The sequence below is a fragment of the Salmo salar genome, chromosome 13, assembly GCF_965601325.2.
Source record: "Salmo salar chromosome 13, fSalSal1, whole genome shotgun sequence".
NCBI lineage: Eukaryota > Metazoa > Chordata > Actinopteri > Salmoniformes > Salmonidae > Salmo > Salmo salar.
The window spans coordinates 96943501-96956145 of NC_138303.1; the positions used below are offsets into that span (position 1 = coordinate 96943501).

Genomic DNA, 12645 nt, shown 5'->3' on the forward strand with positions numbered 1-12645 from the left:
GGGCAGGAGGCAGGAGTCATAGCATCTGATCACCAGAGCTCGCTCTGCTTATCTGTTTATGGCACAGAGAGATGTGAGACAGGCCCTGTTGACAGGGATATTGATGTCCCATGTTTGCTGTTCGCAGTCAGGGTCGGCCGGTGGTGGTGACACATGATGTCCAGTAATTGCACTCTGAAAACCAACACATCAACAATTGTTTTAACAACAGCAGCTGCTTAAACCCCCACATACACACCACACTACGTCCTACTGGCCTGGCCTGGTCGACAGATCATATCAGACCTCTGTGGGGCATGAGGGAGGCTGGGTTCCTACTACCCTGGCCTGGTCAGCAGATCATATCAGACCTCTGAGGGGCGGTGAGAGAGGCTGGGTTCCTACTACCCTGGCCTGGTCAGCAGATCATATCAGACCTCTGAGGGGCGGTGAGGGAGGCTGGGTTCCTACTACCCTGGCCTGGTCAGCAGATCATATCAGACCTCTGAGGGGCGGTGAGGGAGGCTGGGTTCCTACTACCCTGGCCTGGTCAGCAGATCATATCAGACCTCTGAGGGGCGGTGAGGGAGGCTGGGTTCCTACTACCCTGGCCTGGTCAGCAGATCATATCAGACCTCTGAGGGGCGGTGAGGGAGGCTGGGTTCCTACTACCCTGGCCTGGTCAGCAGATCATATCAGACCTCTGAGGGGCGGTGAGAGAGGCTGGGTTCCTACTACCCTGGCCTGGTCAGCAGATCATATCAGACCTCTGAGGGGCGGTGAGAGAGGCTGGGTTCCTACTACCCTGGCCTGGTCGGCAGATCATATCAGACCTCTGAGGGGTGGTGAGAGAGGCTGGGTTCCTACTACCCTGGCTGCATCCCAAATGGCTCCGTATTCCCTTTTTAGTGTTCTACTTTTGACCAGGGCCCATAGGGATACCGGAGTGACGCCCATAGGGCTCTGGTCAAAAGTAGTGCACTATATAGGGAATAAGGTGCCATTTGGAAGGCAGCGTTATCCTGCCAGATCAGCCTGCTTCCTCTGACGTACTGAGCTGAGTGTCTGTACTGAGCTTTTTAATGCCCACTGATAGACAAGGATCTGGGAGATTACCATCCACTCAGCAGGGAGTATGACTCACTCTCTATTGCTTTTCATCCAAGAGAACCAGATACTGTCAGTCAAATAGACGGTAGGTACCACCACAGTACTTCATCCAGCCCGTCATTCACCCTGGGAATTGCAGATGTTCAGAACTATGCGGTAGTAACAGACTCCAAAGGCACAGCATTGTAACAGGAGGAGCTGGTGTGTGCTTACGGACGTCATCAACTTCCATACATCTTTCTTTTTTCTCTGAGAAAATAATCACCCTCCCTTCTCCTGTTTAATGATTTAGTGCATGCGGACAGACAGGACTGTTGTGAGGGATGACTCAACCCTGATCATCTGATCATGGGAGAGTTGAAGCTGAACTATACTTACGCTGCATACAGATGTGCTGACTGACAAAGGCGGCCATATGGCTACTATAAGAACTGGTTAGCTGGCTTAGGTGTTTTGTTCGTAGGAATGGAATGCAATCCATTGTGTCATTGCTTAATTATGGTGTAGGTAGGTCTATAGGGAAAATACTGTATAGGTCTCAAACTCATATATGAGATATTGTGTCTCTCTGAGTAACTGATATTTGATGACAGAGCCAGAGCAGAAAGCATATCTTTGAGACAGTTACCATGGCAACAGACAGTGGTTTGAGAGGATGAGCTGTACTGAGTCTGTTGTATCAACACAGCCACTTTACCTAGCTCAGGTCAAAATCTCAAGCGATAAAAGCAATGTTGATGTTTTGTAAAAGTAATAACACATTATTCTCATATGTTGACTAGAATGCAATTCCTCCCTGTTGTGTACAGACACCCAGTAACAGGTTTTGATGGTATATACTGTATAGGCCCTTTAAGTGTCCATTGTGGTACTTGAGACAGATTGATAACGATTAAGTTCAAATCCTAGGTGATATTGCATTACAAAGAAGTGATATACTGTCTTATCATATCAATGCTGCTAACAAGCTGCAGTGGGCAGTGACGTTAACATTGCACCCAGACATACCCATTCTGAGGAGCGGGGGGTGACAGGGTGGTTTCATGTCATGGAAGAGATGAGGCATCACTGTTTGGCTTAGTGAAATCCAGCGTGGCCAGTCCCCCAAACCCAGGCCACCCCTGAGGGGACAGTCCATTTGTCATCCTCCTTTACACATGGCAGCCTCCACACCTTCACACACATCAGGGCTTTCTCACTGGGCCAAAGTGGGTTGAATCAGCGTTGTTTCCACGTCATTTCAACAACAAAAAATGATATGTGATGATGTTGAATCAACGTGGAAAACTGATTGGATTTGCAAATGGTCATCAACCTAAGTGAATTTTGTATTTTAATGTAAATTCAGTGAGATGGTGACATGCGTTGAACTGACGTCTGTGCCCAGTGGGTTCTCTCTACAGCAAAACCAAGAACACTACTACTGTATAAGAGTGGTATGAGAGGTGACAAGATGTGAGAGTCATGGATATACTCTAAGGGTTGATATATATTATATCTAAGTAAAGCCAATCATATATTTCCCTTTAAGCATGAAGGGATATATTACGAGAAGAGAAATGGGGTTTCCTTCATAAGCACTAAATGAGTGTCATGCATCAATTTTTTTTTTGCTTTTTAAATCACATGCATTGGAATAATAGCCTGATGGAATCTGTCCTGAACATGCTCTGTCCTTATCCTCGTGATTTATTACCTGGCCCATCCCAACTGCAGCAGTGTGGTCATTACTGAGGCACAATCACTAGAGAGGTGGCTGGCTGTCTCTGTCTTGGCCAGACTAGTGCATGGGATGGGTGTGACCAGAGACCAGCGAGGAGACTCTGGAGAGCAGTGGGATGTAGGTCAGAAGCTGTGAGTCATCTTCCCCCCTTCCCTCCCTCCCCTTCCCTCCCCCTTCCCCCCTTCCCTTTACCGCCTCTGGCAAAGGCACTCTCTCGGGAGAGAGAGGAGAGGCAAGGACGATCTGTCACTCATGTACTGTTAGCATCAAACTGGTCACTTCAGAGATCCTGCCAAAAGGCCACTCTGCAGTGGACAAACAAGACACTACGACACAAGCAGCGCTGTTATTTAGCGCTCATTAGCCAGATTGGCCAGAGGTGCATGTGCCTAATGAGTTGTCTTAAAGGGACATCTCTATTGTACATTTTGCCTCATGTGCTGTGTCTTAAAGAGATATCTATATTGTACATGTAGCCTAATGTGTTGTGTCTTAAAGAGATGTCTCTATTGTACATGTAGCCTAATGTGTTGTCTTAAAGAGATGTCTCTATTGTACATGTAGCCTTATGTGTTGTGTCTTAAAGAGATGTCTCTATTGTACATGTAGCCTAATGTGTTGTGTCTTAAAGAGATGTCTCTATTGTACATGTAGCCTAATGTGTTGTGTCTTAAAGAGATGTCTCTATTGTACATGTAGCCTAATGTGTAGTGTCTTAAAGAGACATAATGTGTTGCGTCTTAAAGGGACATAATGTGTTTTGTCTTATGGTACATCTCTATTGCCACCAGAAGGACATCTGTATTTGTGTTTCAGGCAGCGTGTGGGTACCTGCTCCAGCACTATGATTGGGACCTGAGCCCCTACTCACAGGACCTCCAGTACAAATGGTTGCCTGTGTCCCGGCCCACTGTCCCTCCAATGGTGAGCTTCACTGAGCTGGAGAGCAGTGCCTCAGACCTGCCTGATGGTCCACCCTAAAGACCAAAGCATGGATACTGAGAGGCAGGTGGATAGGACCAGGAGAGGCCCTGCTGTAGCAGTGGCCCTAATGGTCTCTCAAGGACCCCAGTATGTGCAGGTCTTAGTTATTACCCGTCACTCGATCTTCCTGTAGTGATTTTTAAAGATAATGTTGATATGGATCACTGTTCACATCTTGATACTGTATATTGTCCAGAACAGGACTGAAAACAGTGACAGTGTCATACAGTTGAAGTCAGAAGTTTACATACACCTTTTTTCACAATTCCTGACATTTAATCCTAGTAAAAATTCCCTGTCTTAGGTCAGTTAGGATCACCACTTTATTTTAAGAATGTGAAATGTCAGAAAAATAGTAGAGAATGATTTATTTTATTATTGGGTGAATCATTTCGGGTAGCCTTCCACAAGCTTCCCACAATAAATTGGGTGAATTTTGTCCCCTCCTGACAGAGCTGGTTTAACTGAGTCAGGTTTGTAGGCCTCCTTGCTCGCACACCCTTTTTCAGTTCTGCCCACACATTTTCTATAGGATTGAGGTCAGGGCTTTGTGATGGCCACTCCAATACCTTGACTTTGTTGTCCTTAAGCCATTTTGCCACAACTTTGGAAGTATGCTTGGGGTCATTGTCCATTTGGAAGACCCATTTGCGACCAAGCTTTAACTTCCTGACTGATGTCTTGAGATGTTGCTTCAATATATTCACAGAATTTTCCTGCCTCATGATGCCATCTATTTTGTGAAGTGCACCAGTCCCTCCTGTAGCAAAGCACCCCCATAACATGATGCTGCCTCCCCCGTGCTTCACGGTTGGGATGGTGATCTTCAGCTTGCAAGCATCCCCCTTTTTCCTCCAAACATAATGATGGTCATTATGGCCAAACAGTTCTATTTTTGTTTCATTAGACCAGAGGACATTTCTCCAAAAAGTACGATCTTTGTCCCAATGTGCAGTTGCAAACCGTAGTCTGGCTTTATTATGGTGGTTTTGGAGCAGTGGCTTCTTCTTTGCTTAGCGGCCTTTCAGGTTATGTCGATACAGGACTCGTTTTACTGTGGATATAGATACTTTTGTACCTGTTTCCTCCAGCATCTTCACAAGGTCCTTTGCTGTTGTTCTGGGATTGATAAGCACTTTTCGCACCAAAATACGTTCATCTCTAGGAGACAGAACGTGTCTCCTTCCTGAGTGGTATGACAGCTGAGTGGTCCCATATTGTTTGTACAAATGACTGTGGCACCTTCAGGCGTCTGGAAATTGCTCCCAAGGATGAACCAGACTTGTAGAGGTCTACAGTTTCTTTTTCTGAAGTCTTGGCTGATATCTTTTGATTGTCCCATGATATCAAGCAAAGAGGCACTGAGTTTGAAGGTATGCCTTGAAATACATACACAGGTACACCTCCAATTGACTCAAATTATGTCAATTAGCCTATCAGAAGCTTCTAAAGCCATGACATAATTTTCTGGAATTTTCCAAGCTGGCACAATCAACTTAGTGTATATAATCTTCTGACCCACTGGAATTGTGATAAATGAAATAATCTGTCTGTAAACAATTGTTGGAAAAGTTACTTGTGTCATGCACAAAGTAGATCTCCTAACTGACAAAAGTATAGTTTGTTAACAAGAAATTTGTGGAGTGGTTGAAAAACGAGTTTTAATGACCCAAAACCTAAGTGTATGTAAACTTCCGACTTCAACTGTATCTCTGTTCTTGAGTCCGCCTCGTAGGGGACTGTTTCCTGACTACTGCCGAGGTGTGGTGGTCTTTCTAGCGCTTATAGCTGCTGAAGCATCACCCAGGCAGAGCCAGCTTCAGGCATAAGTTATATAAGCGGTCACTTAGGGCCCCTGGCCACTAGGAGGCCCCCGACCTCAATTAGCCATGTCAGCTAACACTTTTTATATTGGTAAGTTAGTTTAGCGAGTTATCTAAACTAGTAGTAGGCTAATCATGGCCGAATACCGACTGGGAAAGCAGGGCACGTGCCCAGTGGCCTTGACTTCCATTGGGCCCCCATTGATTGATCTCTGCCCCAAGGTTAAATGAGTAGAATTGCATGAAATTTGTTATAAAATATTTTAAAAGTCTCTTCCAGCCCCATGGCAGAATGTGTAGAACTGCAGGAAGAGAGGGGGAACACAATTGTTTTTGTTGCAGGCTTGGTGGGGTGGCCCCCCACCCAAATCTCGATTAGGGCCCCCAAAAGGCTAGATCTGGCCCTGTACCCAGGTGTGTGCTACACTTCAGTAGCACACAGCTACCCGATGAAGAGCTCCGGGCCTGTCTAAATAACTGACGCTGTTCCCTCTCTGTGTCACCGAAGCTTTCGCCGCTAAATCTACTGCCCAGCCTTTCTGAACTACCTGGCTGAACAACACCTTATCATTTGAAGCTGTGGAAGAACATTGCCCAAGATCTACCAGATCATTTGTTTTGTTTAGTTTTTTATTCATCTTTGAGATTCTCTTTGTAATGAGTAAAATAAATGATGCTGATTTTGTACTTTTTTTATGGTCAATTTGCTGCCAATGATTGCAATATAGGTAAATACTGCAGCCTTCATTAGATGACTACAGATGACTGCTGCCTACTATTTTAAGATTGTTGTTGTTTATATGTGTGTTTATTTAACCTTGGAAAAAAACTACTGTATCACACTTTGGATGCTTTAGGACTGTCTCTATCACTGCACCGTTAGCCTGTCATATGACAGGGGTTTGAAACAGTTCTGCAGCACCAGAAGTCAAGGAATGCCCTCAGATTTCAGCATTGCACCAAGGGCTCCTGAAATGTTCCCCCTCTCACTCTCACTTAGCAACCAGAAGTGCTTAGCAACGGTCCGCCCTAGCTACTCAGAGGTACCTAGCCCATGTTATTGTCTGGCTGCTTATTATCATGCAGCTCTCACCCTCACACAGACAGACATCTTCACATTAAACCTTTTGTTTATTATAGCGGAGGGAATGGAAATATCTTATGAATGGCAATGAAGTGCAAGCTTTTTTAGGTGAATGTGAATATGTCAATGGATATCTCATAATGTACATGTTTTCTGATTCATTTTTTCTGGTCAATATTTACTCTGAAATGATAGCCATTTTAGAGCACTCTTAAAGGTTAAATATTAGTACTATCTAATATATTTGAATCCATCTTTATTAAAGATTATGATAAACTGTGAAAAGATGATTATGTATCTGATAATTACGATAGTAATTGAGCTATTTTTTCATTAGACAGATTGTGATAATATAATTCATAACTTATTTCTCCAGATCATGTAATGTCCTCTGTATTACCTGGAAACACAATTCCATCAGATGTCATATTTTTTTTAAATGTAATGTTCATTTTAAAAGTTCTATCAAATATTTATTATGCATTTACTATGTACTGATATTTTGTAGGTAATAATGTTTCCACTAAGGTTTTTCTGTCATTCACAAGTAGTAAATCCCTAAGAATGCAAGCTATTTGAATATAGAAACTCTCACTTTCTTAAGAAAAACACTAGCACAACAGTAGTTCAGTCTTAGTTAGTGAACAAATCTATTAAATGCAAGTTATGCTGCTTATCCTGGATAATGTTCCTATAAAGTCTACAGGACACTATTGTCCAGCGCTGCTACAGATGTAGGATCTTAATTTGAGCCAGTTTGCTACAGCAAGAAAATAATCCTGCAGCAACAGGAATTTTGTATTATTTTGTGGCTTTTAATTAAGTTTTTTGTAGGGGTTGATACATTTTTCGTAAAAGGGAAAATCTAGTCTGAAATTTCAAAGTGGAAATTACACATTTCAGAAGCCTTTTTAAACCTCAAATACACTACAAGTTTTACATTTCCTGCATTTCAGGAAAGTTCTCCTCGAACAGGGTTATCAAATTAAAATCCTACATGTGGACACTGCATAAACCTGTTGTCAGCACACATGAACACACTTTAAACATTGCTTGCACTATTACAGACAGGCTGGAGACAGAAGGTAAATAGTAGCTGATTTGTGTCAATAGGAGTAATGCATGCTTGTTTTTCCATTTAAGTTTCATGTTGAATATAGATGCAGGAAATACAAACTTGTAGTGTGTTCAAGGCTTGAAAAGGCTTCTAAAGTCTAATTTTCACTTTAATATATCAGACTTGATTTGCCCTAATGAAAAATGTATTACACCCTACAAAAAAATGTCTTAATTATAATCCACATAATTATTCACATTTCCTGTTGCTAAATGATTATTTGCCTGCTGTTGCAAACTGGGTCAAATTAAGATCCTTCATCTGTAGTATCGACATTCTGGTCTATGTGTGTGTTCTGTATTTTTCCCTGTTTTGTGCAGAATAATTAAACCCATTCCGTTTACCTTCTCACAGACCGCTGTTTTGATCCTGTTGCATTAATGTAACATTGTGCACACATAGCTCTGGATTTTGATGCACACTGTAGGGCAGACTCCTATCTCCTTCTCTAACTCCTACACAGACGAAACAGAATAGCAGGCCATCTGCCTCCAGTAAGGGCACATATCTCAATACATTCTGCCTACAGAGTCCAAGGCTCATGTACTGTATTAGCACTCAGCACTGTCAACAGAAAGAAAGAACACATGCATGAGAGTTCTAAGATGAGCTGACCTTGAATGTGAACATAAATCACTCAGGCTCGAAACACACATGTCCGGCTGTAACGGAAAACATACAGAGGAGCCCTTCAAGATCAGTTTGCATATGTACAGACTTCTGGAGAGAAAAACTCACACATACCACCACACCACACACACACACACACATAAACATGTTTTAGCACCTCGAGATCCAGTGGTTGCTCTTCCTGTCTCCCTGACCTCTCACCCCTTGCCCTGTCATGGTGATGAGGAAGTCATAGCCCACTTAGTTTTGTTTGGCCTGTTTCTCCACCCCTGATACAGGAGGTGGACAGGGAACCAGATGTCACTACAAAGGGACAGACTCTCTTTTAATTACCATGCCTAATTAGAGTATGGCGGCTACAAGGAGCCCTGTGCCATTCAGCCTCACAGGACAACCTTTCACATGGTAATCAGATGAGGAAGAGGTCACAGGATACACCCCTGCATGGTCTGGAACTGGGTAGTATACGGACGGACACCGCTCTATAATTGATCTGCTTTGTTCTTATTTGACTTTAACATGTTGAGCATGTCCTGTCCTGCATAGTGCTATTGATATGGAGCTGTTAGATGAAGATATAGGTCATTTAGATGGTGCAATAAACCTTATAGGACATAAACACAACGGTCAATATACTGTATTACTTCAATACACGATGAATCAGGTTACATTCAGAGAGTAGAGTAGTACTTTATTGATCCCAAATTGGGACATTTTTATTTTACATTTAGGGGTGGTGAGCGTGTAGATTTCGATGACGGGGGTTTACTTAGCCACACCACGCCATGTCCCATTCACTCACCTGCTCCAGTAAATGAAGTAACCTCCCTCTGTGTGCTGGGAGAAGAAGTCCATCCCTCCCTCCCACCATCCTTCTGTCCAACTCTCCTTCCATCTCTCCCTTTCTCCCTCAGAGAGGCCCAGGAGGAACCATGTCAGAGCACATCCCTCAGTATTAGGTCAATTCCATTATCACAGATAGAATTGGCTTCCTGTGCAGCTCTGGGACTGTAATAACCATCTCTCACCACGCACGCACGCACAACGCACCCACGCACGCACACACACACACACACACACACACACACACATACGTTAAATCTCTGGTCCGGTCTGTGTGCATTTGCTGAGGTATTAGGAATGGGTAACATGCTCTCTCTTCTCACACTGTAGCTGGGACCATCTCCACCCTTCCATATGACTGTTCATGCTAATAGTAATGAATACTGCAAGAAGTCCATTCACCCCCACAGCTGAGTCATGTACTCTATTTACAGCCACTTGGAAGCTCATGCAGAGGTAGGCCATGTATCGTTTTGCGCACTACATGCCTACTAATGTTATGGCAGAATCTGTAATAAATCAATTACCGGCCTGAAACAACACATTTTTCAGTGTCACCTCAGCGAGCACAGGAGATCATTTGGTTTTATTTTCCTTGCTTTCTTGTCACATTGCATTAGGCAGGAAGGGAGAGGGTGAGAAAGTAGAACATTAGGATTCACAGAGACAAGTGATACACCCACAAGTGGATTCATACCAATAATCTATTCAAGCCTTCAAGCAAACATGAACTGTGTTGTATTGCACAGGCAGGTAAGGAGGAGAAGGAGAGATAAACTGCTATTTCCATACCCAGCACCTCTCCTATGCCATGTCAAATCAAGCCTAGTAAACACACACCGTTACACACACCTGCTCACTCAGCTACTTCTACTGATTGCTCCTCATTGACCCTCAGCACTGACATCCTCTGTCTCTCTCTGCACTAGCAAGCTCAGCTCAAGTACACACGCACGCCCACATGCGCACATGTACGGACGCACACACATACATACACGCAAACACACACACCTCCTGTCTCCCTGCTGTGTGTGGTTGCCTGTATGGCTGGCTGGACCTCCAGAGCTGGCAGGAAGATGGGCAATTACTCACTGGGGTCTCTTTAATTGTGTCACTTTTCAACCCAAGAGCCACAGCTCTCTCTTGTCTCCTCAATCAACACTAGTCGTTAATTGCAACACCATGGAACAACACTTGAACTGTGTCTTCACCTGTGGAAAGGGGAAGAAAAGTAGGTAAGGTGAACCAAGGTTACAAACACGTCCTGAAGAGACAATAATTCATAGTCAATCTAGAAAACCTGGAAATATTTTTTGAAAAAACGTGGCTGATATAGGTAGAGGGTATTACCAAAAAATTGTAAAAACATGGATAACTTTTCAAAGCAGCTTTTTAAAGTAAGAAGCAGAGTGTCAACATCTACATGACACATGCCTCTCCTCTCCTCCAGTGATTTGATCAGCTCTATCTCCAGTGGCAGGCAGGCAGCCGACCGGGCGATGAGGAGCGGGCTATGTCTGTGGTGACTCACTACAGGTGAGCTGACAGGCCACAGCCCTGCAGCATGTCAAACAGAATGATTCATCCTTTCTCAGGAGCCAAAACATACCTGAATGACTGGCCTCTGACCATGTGATGTTGGCAGAGAGACTCTTCTCCTTCCTCCTGCGATAAAGGCCATTTGAACTGATTATATCTAACAGGGACAAAATGTCCTTTATTTCCCTCTGGAAAATCTGCATCACAATGTTTATACTACTCATACTACTGTAGTCCACATTATGTTGACTAATAGCTTTATTTGAAGTGATAACTCTTAACTCTGTTATGGGTATGCTTGTAATCATTAAGGACTGGGGAGTTTTTCAGGATAAAAAATAAACATAATGTAGCTAAGCATATGAAAAATCCTAGAGGAAAAACTGGTTCAGTCTGCTTTACACCAGACACTGGGAGATTAAGTTTCCGTCATTAAGTTTGCTGATGACACAACAGTGGTAGGCCTATAGGGAGGAGGTCAGAGACCTGGCCGTGTGGTGGCAGGACAACAACCTCTCCCTCAACATGATCAAGACAAATGAGATGATTGTGGACTACAGGAAAAAGAGGACCGAGCACGCCCCCATTCTCATCGACGGGGCTGCAGTGGAGCAGGTTGAGAGCTTCAAGTTCCTTGGTGTCCACATCACCAACAAACTAACATGGTCCAAGCACACCAAGACAGTCGTGAAGAGGGCACGACAAAACCCATTCCCCCTCAGGAGACTGAAAATATTTGGCATGGGTCCTCAGATCCTCAAAAGGTTCTACAGCTGCACTATCGAGAGCATCCTGACTGGTTGCATCACTGCCTGGTATGGCAACTGCTCGGCCTCCGACCGCAAGGCCTTACAGAGGGTAGTGCGAACGGCCCAGTACATCACTGGGGCCAAGCTTCCTGCCATCCAGGACCTTTATACCAGGCGCTGTCAGAGGAAGGCCCTGAAAATTGTCAAAGACTCCAGCCACCCTAGTCATAGACTGTTCTCTCTGCTACCGCATGGCAAGCGATACTGGAGCGCCAAGTCTATGTCCAAGAGGCTTCTAAACAGCTTCTACCCCCAAGCCATAAAACTCCTGAACACCTAATGAAATGGCTACCCAGACTATTTGCATTGCACCCCCCCCACACACTTTAATAACTCTACCTACATATACACATTACCTCAACTAACCGGTGCCCCCGCACATTGACTCTGTACCGGTACCCCCTGTATATAGTCTTGCTATTGTTATTTTACTGCTGCTCTTTAATTACTTGTTACTTTTATTTCTTGTTCTTATCCGTATTTATTTTTTTAACTGCATTGTTGGTTAGGGGCTCATAAGTAAGCATTTCACTGTAAGATCTACACCTGTTGTATTCGGGCGCATGTGACTAATACAATTTGATTTGATTTGATTTGAATCCCCCTTTCAGCGGCACAATAACCTAAAATATTCCAAATCTACACTGAAGTTGCTTACCAAGAAGACAGTGAATGTTCCTGAGTGGCCGAGTTACAGTTTTGACTGAAGTCTACTTGAAAATCTATGGCAAGATCTGAAAATGATTGTCTAGCAATGATCAACAACCAATTTGACAGATCTTGAAGAAATATAATAATGGGCTATGTCGCCCATCTTCGAGATTTACCCAGAAAGACACAGCAGTAATCGCTGCCAAAGGTGCTTTTACAAAGTATTGACTCAGGGGTATGAATACCTATGTAAATTAGATATTTCTGTATTACATTTTCAAAAAATGTGCTAACATTTCTAAAAACATGTTTTCATTTTGTCATTATGGGGTATTGCGTGTAGATGGCTGGGA

At 43.7% G+C, this 12645-nt stretch overlaps 1 protein-coding gene across 2 annotated transcripts in view; it reads left to right on the forward strand.

The window, feature by feature from the left end:
* Positions 1-8168, forward strand: part of LOC106568149 (uncharacterized) — a 47371-nt gene extending 39203 nt beyond the window's left edge. Inside the window, exons 11-12 of one of the 2 annotated variants that reach the window (XM_014138224.3) lie at positions 3629-3736; positions 6128-8168. In XM_014138224.3, coding sequence (XP_013993699.2) covers positions 3629-3736; positions 6128-6175 — 156 coding nt within the window. In that variant the 3' untranslated portion in view covers positions 6176-8168. Of the gene's footprint in view, positions 1-3628 lie in introns of both variants that reach the window. The other variant, XM_014138223.3, reaches the window with a different exon arrangement.
* Positions 8169-12645: the final 4477 nt, after the last annotated feature.